Raw genomic sequence first — 17,963 nt, 5'->3', positions numbered from 1 at the left:
TTCAGTTTGCATCTTCGCGTATAATTTCTGATGGCTTTACCATAATAAACTAAGTGATATGTCGAAATGTCAGGTTAGCCCGTAACTCCCTATCCGGTTCTGCAGGGGCGGGCTTTTTGGTCGGTCTGTAGGCTGTTATGATGACAGGGATCTTGTAGCCCGATGTGGGACTAGAGTAGAGGTAACCGATAAAAGAGTCGTATATCAAAGAACAGTGACTCTCCTTTCATAATATTTGTATTGGCTTCTATCGAGTTTATCCTGAGGTAAATAAAAAAAAAGCTTAGTTAAATTATCCTTAATCGTCTCACAACAAATGTTTTACTTTATTCTCGAATGCAATTTGAGGTTAAAAATATTCTGAACTTGCTTTGCTTTTGCTCGAGACAGACTCGTTTGACAGCCTCTTATTCTAGCCAAAATCTCCAATCCCAGGCAGCATGATCCTGGAGTGCACCTCGAAGGGGATGCCAGTCATTCACAGGCAGATACACTGCAGGCAATTTAGGGGCACCAATTAGTCTAGTTGCATGTCTTGGACTGCAGGAGAAAACCTGCAAGACACTGGGTGAACATGCAAACTCCATGTACAGGGTTGAGGTACTTGGGCTCCCAACCCTGGATTTGTGAGACAATAGTACTAGTTTGAAACCAGAGGCATGTTCTGGGGGGCATGGATGTAGCCAGCCAATGTCACTTTTTCTGTACATATGCGACTTGGCCTCGAGGAGAAGTTTTCCAGATGGGGGGGGGGGGGGGGGGGTGAAGCTTCATTTAACACTGCTTGAAAAAAATATATTATGTTACTAAATTAAAAAAACAAATAACTCAAGGAGCTAGACGGACTCAAGTGGATTTTTCTTTGTTTTTCGGGATGTTGACACATCAGCTTTCTATTTAAGCCAGGCTTCTGCTAAACTTAAAGATTTGTTGACATCTCAGGGTGGTGATGAAAGTTCTTCTGGTTTAAAACATATTTAAATTGCTTGTTTTGAGCTTTAGAATTTTCTGTATACACCACTCATGACTTCATTTGAATCCAACACTTTAATCCTACTACTTGAAATAAGCTTCTAGTGCCAAATGTAATTGCTTATGGCAAGTGCATAATTTTTCCCAGAATCCTTTTACTGTTGTCAGACCAACCATGTATTGGTCAAAAGAAACCGGATGGGGAAAAACGTTTTAAGTTTACAAAATGCTTGGTTTATTTAACTCGCCACTTATAGCATCTGGGGCAGAGTGTTGCAGAGTGGGTTTGGAACCTTTGCCAAGGATTGGAAAGTTGCATGTTCAAATCCCGTGGTTGTTAGAATGATTTCATTGTCTGGCCCCTAAGATGGGCCTTTAACCCTAATATCTCTGGGGACATGCTAACCCTAATTTCTTAATTATGCATCAGTTTGGACAAAAACATATGCTAAATAAATAAATATAACGTAGTACATGAGGTAATGTCTGCCATAGTCTTCATGATTTATAAATGTGTTAGAGTTGCTGCATATGTGATGTGTACTGACAGAGATATTCCAGTGAATTATGCATAAGGTATTCATCAGTAGTAATGTATCAGTACTGTAGAAGGTTCTGCTTATTTAAACATCTATTCTGACTCAGGAGTGTGAATTGAGAATGTCACATGTTTAACTGAACTCTTAGAACTACTTTTGGATTGCACGTGACAGTTTAAAATCTGCAAACTACATTTACACTCTTCTCTGTAATGAATAATTAAGAAAAAAAATGAATCTATTATCTCTTCATATGCAAAGCCGTTACTTGACCACATCAGTTGGGATGATTTACTTCATCAGACTGTATGAGTTTAATCCCAGGCCACTTGCAAAGGTAGGAGACTGAAGCAGGGACTTGTGAATTACAGCTTTCCTCCCCTGTGCTTCGTCTGCCTGTAAGCCAAAGGTAAGCAGATCTTAGATTAGATTAACCTTCAGCTTGCTTAACACTTAACGTTCATCACTGATGACGCTCTGGCATGCATATCGTTCAGGGTTTGCCTATTGGAATATTTCCACTCATGCACCACTACCAAAGCACGATCTTTGGTTCCGTACTCAGCAACCAATGATCTCTTCGAGGCCTTGTATATTATAGCATCAGTCTGATGTCCTGTAATGCACAGTGTTGGCATGATATCTTCTGAAATGTAATAGGTAGAGATGGCTCAATACCATTTTTTCTTCTTGTACGATCCAGATACTAATATTAAAATTTTGGGCAATTCTGATACCAATCTGATATTTTTCCCTTTTATCAACTACTAAGCATTAAATGATACATTTGTATCAATGCATTTCAATTAACATGGCAAATTATCTGCATTTAGCATTGTAGTTGCATTGTTTGAGTATGTTAAGAATGGGAAAACATGATCTTGTTGCTCAAACAAAAGCCATTCTGCTTTGCTACAGGATGAATCCACCCCCAATAGGCTTTACACAAGTCTGATTCTTAGTTTTATTCAATAACAACTTTCACAAAAATGAACAGAAATATTTTTAAAGTGCAAATTGTGCAGTCTGTTGCCAAATTAAATATAATAATCAATTATTAAAAATCACTGCATGCTTCAATTTACTATTTCTATTCAAAAAGTATGCATAAGTCTCCAGTACCAAATACATAATGTGTTATGACTTGCTGGGCACGGACCGGGGAAACAGGCGAGAACAATGAAGGATCGGGGGAATATGGTTTTAATGGGCACGCGGAGAGGCATACAGAACAGAATCTCCACAACGATACAATGACAGGACTCCGGAAGAAACCTTAGACGCGGACTTAAATACACTAGACTAATGGAAAAACAACTCTAAACAGCTGATGACACGGGGATTCCACACTAGGTTAACGAGAGGGCGTGGCACACGGAAGGAGCAGACGGTCGGGTCATGACGCAGTGGAGCAAACATAAGTTTGAAGTAGTAATTAACCAAACTTTAGAAAAAATACAGGTCTGAAAACATCTAATTTTGTATAAAAGTTACTATGTTCACACTTAAGAAAATCAGCACTAGCCCTACAGTACATACATTGCACTCTGCGGTCTGGCTGTCTTTTCCCTTCAGCATAAAGTACAGTAATTGTATTTCCACCGCTCCAATGCACATATGTTGCTGAAAAAGGAACTATCAGATGACCCTCACATCAATGGCTTTGTCTGCCAAAATGCCAAAAGAAGGCGTTTCCGCATGACAAATTGTTGCAAAGGATAGTACCATATATATATATATATATAAATTCTACGTATAAGCTTTTTTACTTAAAAGAATATATTTGGATGTAACTCTCTATGACCACTAACAATTAATAACTAATTTAATTGCATGTTTTTTCTCAGTAATTGTGATGGATTACAGTTACATTTATTACGTAATTTCACAATGCAACGTCATTATCTGTAACTGGTTACTCCCCAATACTGGTTTTGCAGAGGTGTGTTACACCGCATGCCCAGGCTGAGCAAAGCAAACGCGCATAAACGTATCAGTCAGCTGTCACATCAAAATATTTGGGTTCGTCCTAACGCAAGTGGAAGAAAACCCCCCATTAATTCAAACAGAAGGCGAAATTTCTGTGTATCTTCGTCCATTGCATCACGTATAATTTTAGAGCGTTTACTTATTTAGCGGAAACGTTTGGGCAAAGTGACATACTGGCACGGTTCAGAGAGCAGGATCAGCCAGCATTCACCTCACCCGCAGCAGTTGGCAGTTAAGGGCTTCGCTCCAGGGCCCATCAGTGCCGTAGGATTTGAACCCTCACCTTTTGTATACAGCCACGGATCAGTAACCCTATACAATGAAGATAGACTTAATTGTGTTACTGTTGGAATGCCTTAAATTGCCTTAAAGTCTACATTTCATGCATTTTGTATTTGTCACATAAATATTAATGCAGTGAAATGAATAAATTATTAAAATGATTAATTTCTACGCCCATGTCAGAATACAATATGTGTCATGCCCCACTCGTCCGAGCCTCCTGTGTGCCACGCCCCCTCGTTAACCTCGCGTGCTATCCCCGCGTTCTCGCGTCCCCGCTCCTGCTTCCCGATTCCCCGGTCCGCGCTCACGCAGGACATGGTAAACGTGGGGATACGGATGGTGAAAAAGAAAGAGAAAAAGCATCAGTTACATATCAGTTAAACTCACTGGCAGCAGGATCCATCTTTCTCTCAAATATTATGTAATATAATTATATATATTGATTAAATATGCTATAAAAATATAAATAGCTTAAATGAGTAGTTTGATGCTGGTTGTGGAGCCCATCGTGTAAGCAGTCTAGCTGCTTTCTCTGTTTGCATTTGACGGATGGTTGCTGTTTGCTTGGGTGGCACAACGTTGTGTTAGGTGGCATTGGTGCTGTACGCCTTCTGCTTCCAGTGTTTGAATCCTTCCTCTGCATATGTGAAGTTTGCTTGTTTTCTCCCCATTGTGTGGATATCCAGCTGCAATTCTATGACATGTAACTAGGCCTATTGGTGTCTCCAAGTTGCCTATAGTGCGTCCCGTATGATGATCTAGCATGCCTTCCAGCGTGAACTGGGAGGAGGTACGGGTGACACTGCCCAAGATAAAAGCTTGGAAGGTGGATAGGTGATTATTGATTGGGTTTATTGTATCATTTAGCACTACTATATTATACTACTATATATAGACTGATATTACATCAGTCATAAAATGTAGTTTTTTTGTCAGAAGGCCATTCTACTTTAAATTCACAAAATATGGAACGTAGACGTGCACCTTAGCACAATCAAAAATGAGATCAAGAAAGTCCTACTGTCATCGACCATCCTTGAACGAGCAGAAACCTAATCCATTTGCAGTCAGTTTAATGGGCAGAGCCTGTAATGCATTCTTGCCTCTACACTCGATTTGTAATTTCCCATATCTTCTTTGTCTGTGTATAATATAGATATAGTTACATTTTTGAGCATACATTCAGACATTATGTACAAAGGGACATTATATCCAAAGTTAAAGCATAAAAAATGTGTAGGATACAGTACTGCACTGGGAGGAGGTATTCAAAGCACAGGAAACAGAGCCCCCGCAGCTGTAATTATGCATCTTGTATAAGTGATCATTGTCTCGGAGGTTAAAAACAAACCGTAGGAGGGATCTTGTGCGGCAGCAAGCACATGCACACTCCACATACTGAGAAGAAATGGGGTTTGATCCCATAACTGTGGAGCTGTAAGGCATCAGTGCTGTTCACTGTGTGATACTGTACACGTCTCAAAATATGTTCCTTATGTTACATACAGCTCTGGAAAAAACTTTAGAGACCACCGCATAATTTTTGGTTTACTCTGTATAAATATATATATTTTTTTGCATACTGCAGCCTGGTTGTTCCTTGTTCATCATTAATGAAGGGTTTCTTCCTTGCTTTATGGGACTTCAGTCCTACTTCTAGGAGTCTGATTTGAACTGTCCTAGCAGTGCACTTCACACCTACACTTAATGTTTCCCACTCCTTTGGAAGGTCACTTGATGTCATCCTACGATTCATGAGAAACTGTCACATAAGTTAATGGTCATCTCTCACTATATTCTTCATGTTACATGTACTTAATACCATATTCTTTATTACGTATGTCTCACACTATATTCTTTCCACCTTCATTAAACAAATATGAAAATCACATTGGACGATTGACCTGAGGAAATATATTTAAAAAATATATACTAAAAAATTGACTGATTGATGGATTGACCTTTTCAGTTGTATCTCTCCTAAATTGCAGAAGGTGTCTATATGCTAAAACAAAAATAAACTGGCCAAAAATGGCTATTGTTTCTTCTGGATCATGACAGTAATTAGATTATGTATCCAGTCTAAGCCCTTAATACTCTTACTGTCCCCCGAAGAATGGAATTAGTGAACCCAATCACCTAATGTACTTTCTACATAGTTATCATGAAAAGCAGGTATGAAAGTGTGAGAAAGAGACAGCTAAGTACCCACACATTAACATATACATGTGCATAATTTATTAAATGTCACCATAAACCAGCTTACTGGTAAATCTATCAAAGTGCACAAGCACATTCTTTATTGCACGTCTTAAACCTGGCATTGTATCCTTTGCAAGATTAGTTAGTATGACACCATGACTTATGGGAGTTGCATTGGTTTTAAAAAGGACTGCAATGTGCGCTGTGCTGTTGGACAATGCAGAATGGAAAAGCACTACAGAGTAGAAGATGACATTTTATGTTTACCTGTCTTTTGTTTCAGGTTTAAGTATGGTAGCCATGTAGTACATTTTCTACCAGTAGACGGTGTGTAAAGGAGAGATGTTTATGAACATAAATGTATCCTCTCACTGTCCAAATAGCAGCCACTTCAGCCAAGGCTGAGCAGGACTACGTACTCTGACAGGGAGACGCAGCATTGCAAGGTAGCAAAGCCATACAAAGAGGTAGCCAGCTCATACTGAAGAGGCTCAGTGGCTCAACCTGTCATCTCTCGCCTCCAGTGTCTGCGTTTCAAATCCTGCCCCCTGGTGTGCGTGAGTGGGGTTTACATGTTCCCCTTGTTTGGCTTGGGTTTCCTTCTGGAATCCACTAACACAGTTAGGCAAACTGGAGATTTTGGGGTCAGCGTGGGTGTGCATGCGTGCCTAGCGATGGATCGGCATCCCATCCATCTGTGGGACAGGCTCCAGGTTCTCTGTAACCCTGTACTGCGTAAACTGTTTTTGTTCCATCCATCTGGATAATGTGAACTCGAAATAACCTTCCTGATATTGTTCAATTTCTTTTTACACTTGTGTCATTGGAAATCCTGAGGTGTTGTGTTTCACTCACGTAAAGGACAATCAGCAGTCAGCTTTTCACCTGGGTGCACCAAAGGTGACACACCAAAGGTAACTACATCAGCTTGAGTCACCATGTGTCCAGCTGTGGAGATGCATGGAAGATGCTGCAATAGAGGATAGTAAATAACAGGCTCAGCTACATCGCATCTTCACAAAAGGTCCGGAAAAGCAAACGCTTTATTTATTTACTTATTTTGAAACATAAGTAATGATTGATTGTGAAATTCCCCTCGACAAAGAGCAGTAGTGAAATTTTGGTCCCATGCTGGCTGGAATGTCTCAGCCCACAGATGGCTGCTTCTGTGATTCTTTATTCAGCTGAGAACAATGAGCTTTAACATGTCCTTCCGATTGCGATCTCAAAATATGTCCTACGACAGACTTTCAAAAGCTACTTTGAGGCTAATCTCGGCTGGTTCGCTTTTCATTTGTCCAGCGAGTGATTTCTAAAAGAAAAAGGAACTTTCCTTGTGCCTTTTCTCCCTATCCTGTCATTTTGAAACACCATGCCCAGTGTCTACCACTTTGCAGTTTAAACAGTTTTGTACTAGAATTGTAGCAGTACACAAAATTCATGGTTCAGTACAATCCTCGGTTTCGGGTTCACGGTTGTGCAATTTCGGTACAGCAGGAAAACAGAATTTATATGGAAATGATTTATTATTAAAACTGCAAACACAAGCACATTGAGGACCAGTTGTAAACCAAAGCCGATGTGTTGACATGTCTGAATTAACAAAACCTAAGACATATTTTTTACAATGTAAAAATTATTAAACAAAAATTCAAAAATAAGACTGCGTGATAACAATCATGAGTAAAATCCTTTCTGAATCCTGTCTTCGATACTACAGAATTGAGTTTCATAATTGTAACAATCGACACCCCTAAAAGCCGTAATTCTTTTTCAAACCTGCGGTTAATTTCCTGGCAAAAGCACCTTAGCCTGTAGATGCAGTTTCTGCTTCATTCCGCTCATGCACACAATCAGATGATGTCATCTGTAAAGCGTTAGCACATTGGTTGTGTTTCCAACATCATATCCGAGCTTGGTATAACACAGAGCCGAGCCACAGAGTCTTGGTCTTAACTGCTCTCTTTCCAGTGCTGGTGTAAGGTAAACCATAATTTTCCCCAGCTGCCAAATGACATTGTAACTAGCATTAACTGTAACCAGGTTTCACAGTTAGCATGTTGAACTTGGGAATTTAGGTTCTTCTCATGTCAATAGATGCATTTTATTCATTTCATTGAGAGAATGAAAAGGATGTACCTACAGAGAGCGAAGCCCATTAACCTTCAGATTTCTGTTCCATTTGAATGACGTAACCTGTTTCATTCTTCGTGGTACTTCTATGCTGTTAATATGCAGGTTGCTTTCCCTTCAGAGAACCTGATTGCAGTTGTGGATTCGATTCTCAGCCCTGGCTCTGCTGTGGAGTTTGCCTGTTTCCTTGGGTTGTTCCCAGAAGTTTTCTTCCTCCCTCAAACAAAAAGCATGAAGTTAGATGAACTGGTGTCTCTGAGTGGGATTACTTGTGAGCAAGGGAATAGATATGAACAGTAGGGACATGTTGGCAGAGTCATGTCCTACCAATATGATAGGAGTACTGTGCCTGTTTTACGTGGTGGGGGGTTCAGGGCTGATTTAGTTCCAGTCTGTGTTGAAACCAAACCTACACTCTTAGGTGTGAGAGTGAATGCACTGTGGTGGACTGAGAGTGATCCAGGCTTAAAATTTTCAGGTCCAATCCACCACGTTTATTTTCCCACTATGGTAGGGCTTAGTGCAACTATTAGTTTATGTTCAGTTTCATGCTATTTATTTGGTGTCTTAGTATTTATTAATGACCAGAAAATAGCAAAACAGTGTGTCATTGTACTGAACATATAATAACCTATCAAAGCCATCTCCTGCACTTCTTGTGATAAGCTCCAGGCTCACTGTGACCCTGCACTGGATGAGCAGTTATAGGAACTGGATAGGCAGGAATGCAATACAACTGCACAGCAATCATGTGACCATAAATCATGTGACCCCTGACGTATGTGATATTGCGATTGTATAGGATTAAAATGTATAGCATTGTTTGATTTTTTAAATGGGGTCAGGACGAATTTGGCATATGGTGGGAAAGCCTAAAGGGTAAAATAATAGTAATACAGTTAAATCCGGGAGGACGACGGTGTGCCCCAAGTGCGTGTGTGTACATAATGACATGAACCTCGTGATCCTCCTGAACACAGGCAGCATTCGCTCCTTTCTGTGGGCGCCATGCGTCTGAAATCCCAAAGACAATTGGCCCATTTAGAGTCGGCGCCGCTGACGCTGGCAGCAGGTCACAGTTTGCTTGTATGAATGTCTGCCTTGCCCTTTGTAATGAGAGCTGGCTGGGCATCACCATTCTGTCATTTAACGCAGCCTCATGCTGTGGGAGCCGCTCAGTGACCAGAGACCTTCACTTCGCTGGTATACTGCTACATCTCATCTGTTCGCAGTCTGGTTTAGGTGACCCACAGGCAGTCCGCACTTTTGCCAGGAGCTGGGAGGGAGCATAAATGTGGACTGTCTGGTAGGGAGCTTAGAGGGAGCAAAAACATGGACCGACTGTAGGTCCCAGAGGACTGGACTGAGAAACACTGTTCTAAGGGAATATACTAATGGTCCAGTGTCCATTTTGGAGTCTCTAAATTGCCCAGAGAGTATGATTGCTTGTGTGAGTGTATTCATGTCTGTGCCCTATGATTGATAGGTAGGGTGCCCCCAGCCTTGTGCCCTGTGCTGCCTGAGGTAGGCTCCAGCCCCCCATCTCCATGACTCTGACCAAGATATATAATGTTTGGGAGGTGGGATGAAGTGGTAGTGCATACCATGTAACCTCATACCATGTACACTCAACGAATTTCCTTTTGCTCCAGTGCAGCTTGATATTACACGGAAATCCTTCCTGACATTTAACCTTTGACCCTTGACAGCATGTCTCCTGAAGCGAGGACACATTACACTTCATCTGGCTTCCCTAAACTGGCTGCTGATCGCTTGCATTTTCTCAAGATTTCTGCACATCCACAAGACACATTGACACACATGTTCTGCCATATCTAAAGTTCCTATTATGTGTTGAATTCCATTTTATTATGCTAACTATGCTGGCTATTAGGTAAAATTTTAGGCAATTGAATGAATGTAATTAAAGCTACTAAGATGTCAATTTAGCTTGTGGAAAAAACATTAATTCAGATGAAATGGAGTTTGAGGACCAGGCAGATAACCACCAGCTCACTTTCCATAAATGATAACATGCTGGAGTTGCTAGGAGCCATTAGTATATATCGGCATTTTTGCTTCCCTTGGGCAGAAATACTCCAGTTCTGTGTGCAGCTCAATATACAGAATCAAACTCGCAGGGAACCGTATCCATAATTGGTCCACTGATGTATTACTGCACTGTGCATCTTTGTGACTAGTAATGTATCTGAGTGTTACTGCTCTTCACTGTGCTCTTCCTCCGTTACAGCGAAGAGGGGGGTCAGGAGTACCGGTGCGGTGGTGCAGGGGTTTGATCAAGGGAACAATGACAAGGCTCAAGAACACAGAAAAGCAGATAGAGGAACTGCAACTCAAACACAAACAAATTCCAAAGGCAAAACTGAAACTAGCAGTATTACACCAGCTAGGCATAACAAAAACACCAAGCTAACAGGAGAGGCAAGGACAGTGAGCACAACTGCACAGAGCAAGGCCAAAAGAGCCAGGTAACAGGTAATATGCAATGGGAAAAAGGCAATACTCAGTAGGTAAAAGGTAATGGGCAAAGGCAATAGGGAAGGTGGGCGGAGCCTTGACATCCTCATCTCGTTGTTTATCATTTATTCTTAATTTGGATATTTGTACTGGGTGTGGCTGACTGGGTCAGCATCCCAGTTTACTTGCTCCTCCTGGCCATCTTAAATATCTTAATGGTGCAAAATAATGCCACATAATAACATTTGGTGTTTTTCCTATTTGCTGGTGAAGTCAGAAAAAAAGAAAATTGTTAGTTTCACTTCAGTAGGAACAATCCTACCTATAGGGGGATTTTCTATGATAAAAAAAGTTAGCATTCTCCATGTTGAACATCTACTTGTGAATTTAGGTTCTGCTCATGTCAATAGATGCATTTTATTCATTTCATTGAGAGAATTCTTACTTCAGCACGATGGGTGCATGGTTGTTCTGATACTAAAGCTGCCTGCTCCAACTCTCTCCCAAACCTACCCAGGATTGCCAGTTGATAGCTACGGGGACTCTCATCTGGGTGGAGTTCTGGCGAATATCACAGTGCGCCAAGGGGAGACCGTCTTCCTCAGGTTTGTGACACAGTCTGATCGCTTGCTGCTGAATTATTCTTTTGTGTATTTGTTTGCGTAATTACCGCGCAATCGCATTGTGCCCATCTGAATCTATGCTAAGTAACTTAATATGAAATTAGATTAACCCGAGATACAAAATACTAATCAGTTCACCTTCATGGGTAGATTACAGTGTAAATAATATAAATTGTATGGTGAATCATTAATTTTCTGCAGCGATGTGTTATAATATTTAGGAAAAAGATCTTCACTGAATGTAGTACTGGCAATGTCCTGCAGAGGTCGCCCATGGATCATTATTGTCCGTGTCTCATCATTTCGGTTACACTCACTATATAGAGCTACTGTTGCTCACCTGTCTTAGAGATTTGCACTTAAGCAGCTTTAGTGCAGTTTTCACAGACATTTAATAATTTTTTTTGTACAGGTATAGCATTACATTTAAAGAAAATAGATACATTTTGCGTGCATTTTAAAATGTCCCTCTTCGATGTTAATGCGGGAGTCTGACGCATAAACATCTGGGCTCACGCCTGAGAGTGTGACTGTGTGTCTCACAGCTGCCCTGCTTTTCTTCTCACCCGCTTATTTTCCTCCTTAACAGACATAACGGAGAAAGAGAGTTAATATAAAATATCGTCTGTCTTGACGTCTGTGTAAAATCCATCCTCTGCTCTCCTGTCTGTCCTCTGACATCTAGTGTGTGTGTGTGTGTGTGTGTGTGTGTGTGTGTGTGTGTGTGTGTGTGTTTGTGTGTGTTTGTGTGTAGGGGGGAGTTTATAAACTTATTTATTACACTGCAGGGACCAAATGTCCCCACAGTGTGACAAAAACAAATTTATTTAATACCGCATGGATTTTTTTTTCGTTCTCCTCAAGGAAAAACTCAATTTGATAAAAAAATCTGAGAATGCAATCAAAACTATAAAGTTGTCAAAAGTCCTGTATTTTGTTTGGTTATTTGAGGTTGAGGCTGGGTGAGGGTCAAGAGTGTCATGTTGGGATTAGGATTTTCCCCATAGAAATAAATGGAGAGTCCCCACACAGATATAATTACAAACGTGTGTGTGTGTGTGTGTGTGTGTGTGTGTGTGTGTGTGTGTGTGTGCGCACCCTGCATTGGGCTGGTATCCCATCCAGGTCAACCCCTGCCTTGTGCCTTGTGCTACCTGGGATGGACTCCAGGACAAGACCTTGGAAGATGCTTGGATGGATACTGTGTTCATTCAGCGATGCAATGGATTTCTCTCCCAGAAACTCCTCATGACTGAGCTCACAATGCCAGTTCATTGGTGGGGTTTCTATTTTTATTCTGATAACTGCATGTGGCGTGTGGTTTCCTGCCCCTGTGTAGCATCATATCGTTCCAATTTCAGTGGCTCCAGCTGTTCACAGATAAAGCCCCAGGGTAGTAAGTCACCCGTGAACAACAGCAGGGGAGACAGCATCATCCTGCAGGTGCTTCACAGTCAGCGATTTGTCGACGTCAGCAAATTGGCCTATCAAAAATACAGCTCCCCCGACTTTCATCCCCTTGATTTTATCTTAAAAAGGCTTGTTTTTATTCTATTTTGTGCAATATTAGATTTTGTCGACGACCAGACATCTGAAACTTAATTCTTTTCTCTGAGATTGATCATCTGAACAAATTGGCATCGTATCCAAGGTGTTCCTGCCCCATGCTTCTCAGAAAGGGCTCTAGGAACCCTGTCACCCTGCACTGGAAAAGCAGATGGAAGATGGGCAGATAGATGAATATCTCAACATTTCAACATCTCTGTGACTGAATATCTTCAGAGGTGAGTAGTTCACGTCAGGAAAGTAAAAGTCCAGATAAAGTCCATTTTCTTTCAACCAACCAGCCGAGTATTGTGTGACTGTGACTCTTTATACTTAACTGGTTGGTCAAAACAAAATCTTGCTCTGGACTTTTACTCTCTGAACATGAACTACCCACCTCTGAATACCTTACTGTATGTATGTATCAGTCCTGAATAAAATGCATTGCAACACTGTTTTCCTCTAAACAGAATGACAGTTTCAGTGATCCACTGAGTAATATGCGCCACTGAACGTGGTCATGTCCTGTTCTTATTAAACAGGTCCTGTGAGGCTGCTGATTAACTCTGCCAGTATCTACCCTAATCTGAAGACCCTCTTTCCTGTGCAACTTATAGCTTATTATCTATTCACTCCACATAATTGCTGATTTGTGGCCTGGATGAGAAAGGATGAACATGTCAAACGATCTTTTATCGTCAACTTCAGACATGATGCATGGAGTCACACACTGAGGTGAAATATCATTAATGCTCTTTTGTCACGATATGACATTTTAAGACATGGCCATATCATAATACATAGACGAAAGAAATACACCTGATTGGTGGGAGCCAATGTGCAAATCTGGTATGGAATCGAATGAAAAGAATGTGCAATAAATAATGGCAGAGCGGTCCTAGCAATCTTCTCCGCAATTTTGATGACCGGCTGGAGGGACTGGTAGTCTGACATTTTGCAGGACCAGTTGGTGATGCAGTTTGCATGGACCACTTTGATGGTGCCTCTGTAGGAGATGGACAGGATGAGAGATGGCAGTCTCGCCTGTTTCAAGCGCCATAGGACACCTTCTTGGTCAGGGAGGTTACATGCTGGTTCCAGGGGAGTTCCTCAGTTAGGTGCACACCCAGAACCAGAGCCAGTGATGTACAGTGTTTTACTCCACCTAGGTTCTTCTGAAGTCCACAATGTTTAGCAGCAAATTGTGGGCCATGCACTGTTCCATCAGCTTTATTGCCTTCTGTCTGCATGCAGGCTAATCTCCTTCACTCATAAGGCCAATAGTGGTGGTGTTGTCTGCATACTTGATGTGATTAGAGGTGGTCGGATGCCAGGAATGTGAATGGTTGGGGGCTAAGGTAGCAACCTTGGGGAGTTCCTGTGTTCAGAAATGATGTCATCAACCTGATAGACAGGGGTCTCTCTATCAGAAAGTCCAGGATCAAGTTACATAATGATGTTTTCAGGCCAAGCTGGGATAGCTTTTGGAGAAGTCGTTCAGGTTTTATTGTGCTGAATGGCAAGCAGAGATCGATGATCAACATTCTTGCGTTCTTCGTTTTTATTGTCCTGGTGTTTCAGTTTGGTGTGTAGGGTCTAGGTTATGGTAGATCAGTTGGAGCAGCATACAAACTGGCATGGATTGGAGGAGGCAGGGAGGTTCATTCAAAGCACTTCATTACAGCAGAAGTGAGAGCTACGGATCGATAGTCATTAAGCACTGAAGCAGTTGTCTTCTTAGGCACTGTATGATTGTAGTGGTTTTAAAGCACTCAAGGATAAATGCTTGTCTGAATGTGGCGTTAAGGATGTCTGTCAGAACACCTCTCGGTTCATGAGTACAGTCCGTGAGAAACCTACCTAAGATATTGTCAGGACCAGCCACCTTACTGAGGTTCTCGTTACACTGGGTGCTCCTTACGTCTGCTGTATGTAGGTGGAGTGTCTTTTCAGCGTTTGGAGGGGCTTCTTCTGTGCCACATTAAACTGGCCAGGGTTGAGCCTGTCATGGAGACAGGTATCACAATCCATGGTGTGTGAGTAGGACTTGTAATCTGTGAAGGCCTTCATACCTTGCCACGTATTGTACATGTTTTAGTGCAGGGGTCACCAACCTTTTTGAAACTGAGAGGTACTTCACAGGTACTGAGCCATACGAAGGGCTACCAGATTGAAACGCCCTCCTAAACTTATCTAAACTTCATGTATAATAAACATGTTTTAAATTCTTTTTTTAGATACTGTCATTTTCAAATCTATATAAATGCAAATGTGATTAAAGAAGAATAGCAACAGGATAACATAAAATTTTATATGCTGCTCAGTAGTGAGTTGTGCTATTTTTAGAACAAGTCCACGAGTGACTCATGTGGTTCTCGGGGGCATCCTGGTGCCCGCGGGCACCACGTTGGTGATCCCTGTTTTAGTGCGTCTTTAGTGTCATGGAAATGGTTATGGATTTGTTGTGTGTAAACTGGCCTGGGACAGAGCAGCCCTAGTTGGGACATAAAATGTAGTAGTAACTATGATGGGTTTAATCAGTTTTATCGAGTTGGTGGGGGGGTGTGCTGTCTGTATTCTGATTAGCCACTCCAGCATTGGCTCAGCACATAATGTATAAGCAATATAAAATTGTTATGATGTTATAAAATTAGCATAAAATAACACAAATGCATAGGCATGTGTAAGCCTATATGTTAACAACGAATTAACATATTACTCAAAAATTCCTGCAAAATTCCATATACCACGGTCTGAATGACATGACTATCATACAAAGCGAAACTATGTGTGCTAGAAAACATTGCAGCAAACTTTTAAAATGCATGGAAGGGAGAAAGACTAAACACGAAAAACATGAAAAATGCAAAGTAAACAAACCATCTAAGTGGGCTTGGGCAGTACTTAATATTGAGCTGGATAATTATGAACTTTTAACCAATCAGTTCTGGAACACATTCAACCAAAACTCTCATTAGAGGCTAATATAACAAAATAAAAGCTCTTCTGGTCATGTCATGCAAAGCAAATCACTGGAGAAGGATGTTGCAAAAGAGGAAGAGGATTGACCAGGAACTCACTGGCTAGATACCATCACCGATGACACTGTAGTGAGCATTGCAGAACTGAAAGAATTCGCAATGGATCAGAAGACATGGAAAGCATTGATCCATAGAGCGACCGAGAGTTGTACTCGACTGAACGGATGATAATGGTGAATAACATTTAACCAAGATAGATTAAAAGACAAACAATATAATGCACAACATAAAATGAAAAGAAACTCTGAAGACAGGTACAGACATTTGTCAGTAATGATCGGATGGCAGTCAGTTTGGAAAAGAACACGTTATTTGTACCGGATATATATTTCAAAAAGATATTAAGCTCGCTCTTAGTGTTCTACATTTCTCTGGGTAACTGTTTCCAGTGCCTCCTAGTGGTCAGCCAGCATGTTTATTCCAAAGTGTTTCTCTTTCGTTCATTTGCAAAACATACTTTTAATATGGAAAACAGAGTGAAGGCGGCCAGAAACGCCCGGCTGGACGCTAGTTGCCCATCATTGCTTCGGGCCACAGGATCACCAGACCTGAAGGACATGTTCCATGGTCATTTTGTGGTGTTTCTTGTTCTTGGTGTAAAAGACATTCGGCATATTTGTCAAATTAAGTCAAATTATCCCATTTGTAGTTCAGAACGATAATGCAGTTTTTGCTTCATACTCACACACGTATTCCCAAGTGAGTGTCTTAACAGTTGAGCTGATGTCGTACCCTGTTGAACTCCGGATCTACGGGTTAGGAGGGAGCAAAAAAGTGGACTGTCTGCGAGTCCCCGAGGACCGGATTGGGAAACACTGCCATGGACTGTTTTAATGCGACATGATTGACAGCATTAACCTGTGCTAGGCTGGGGAGTCTGATCCAGTCTCCCTGGAGCGTAGTCATGCCAACTGCTTAGAACTCTGGCTCCATTTCACTGTTTCTCAGTTTTATGGAAAGACAAAAATCTGTTCTGTAGGTGCACTTTGGCAGTGATATAGATGATGAGGTGGGCTTTGTGATTTAAAGACAAGCCCAGTTAGACAGAGGCTAAGGCTAGTCTACTGATACAAGGGCAGACACACTGGCAGTGATGCCAGTATTTCAGGGACAGCAATAAAAAGGAAATACGATGCCAGCCCATGCCAGCTCCTGTTTGCTTTGTTAGATTTTGTGATCTTTGTGTCCTCTTGGGAATACAATTCATATGGGATTTTTCACTTTTATTTGCTGATGACAAATTTATGAAAATTAGTTTGAACCTTTTTTTAATGAAAACAATTTAAAACTGCATTGCGGTTTGTAATTGTGATGATAAAATCCTGTTTCTTCCTATTGTATTGGTCCTTGTGAGGTTACTTTTGATCAAAAAGTTTTTCTGAGATTCTTAGAATGAAGTTTATGTACCAATTGTGGTTCACCTTACATACCTGTGCATTCCTGCCCCAGAGAAGTTTTTCAACATCCCTAATTGTCTTCTCAATTCATGAATATTATCGCTGAAGATATAACACAAACGTGTGTCTCTGCCGTTGTTCTCCAGGTGCCCACAGGATGACGAGGTCACTCTCTCAGCCTGGCTGAACCGCACAAATCTCCTGTATACGGGAGAGACCAAGTGGACGGCCGACCGGAGAGTTAGCCTGGAGCTGCTGAGCAGGAGCGAGTTTGTCATCAGGATCAATGACGTGGGCATTCAAGAGGATGGTCAGTATGTCTGTGTGTCACAGACCCCCCGTGGGATGCGGAAGACAATGGTCTACGTTATTGTTCAAGGTGCGTCATACCCCCTCACCTTTATTCCACATGAAATCTCACGACATCTCCTGCTACTGTAAGTCTCCAACACCAGTGTGGAACATCTAGATTTGCTCTGGAACGCCACACAACCTAAATGGAAACCTGGTGAACTGAAACATGAAATACAACAAACATCAATCCAGACATCTCTTTTCCATATCTGCTTGTCAGAGAAATATGAAGCCAAAAATCAGTCGATGAAGTGCTGGATTCAGATTATGAAAGTAGTGTTGAGATGTTAGAACACCGCTGTGTTACACAGAGTGAGCAACTGAAACAGCAACTGAAAGCTGCTGCAGTAAAGGCCTGGCAGAGCATTAAAAAGGAGGAAACCCAGCGTCTGCTCATGTCCATGA

The 17,963-nt window shown here is 41.4% G+C and overlaps 1 protein-coding gene across 2 annotated transcripts in view; it reads left to right on the top strand.

Annotated features, from left to right (window-relative positions):
* The window catches only part of LOC125712103 (protein CEPU-1-like), a 28,075-nt gene that overhangs the window by 838 nt on the left and 9,274 nt on the right, over positions 1 to 17,963 (top strand). For both annotated transcript variants that reach the window (XM_048981752.1, XM_048981753.1), the window contains exons 2-3: positions 11,116 to 11,203; positions 17,351 to 17,583. In XM_048981752.1, the coding sequence (XP_048837709.1) occupies positions 11,116 to 11,203; positions 17,351 to 17,583 (321 nt within the window). The remainder of the gene's footprint in view (positions 1 to 11,115; positions 11,204 to 17,350; positions 17,584 to 17,963) is intronic.

This window comes from Brienomyrus brachyistius, chromosome 17 (assembly GCF_023856365.1).
Source record: "Brienomyrus brachyistius isolate T26 chromosome 17, BBRACH_0.4, whole genome shotgun sequence".
In the NCBI taxonomy this organism is placed as follows: Eukaryota; Metazoa; Chordata; class Actinopteri; order Osteoglossiformes; family Mormyridae; genus Brienomyrus; species Brienomyrus brachyistius.
This window is presented reverse-complemented; position numbering and strand designations above follow the sequence as displayed.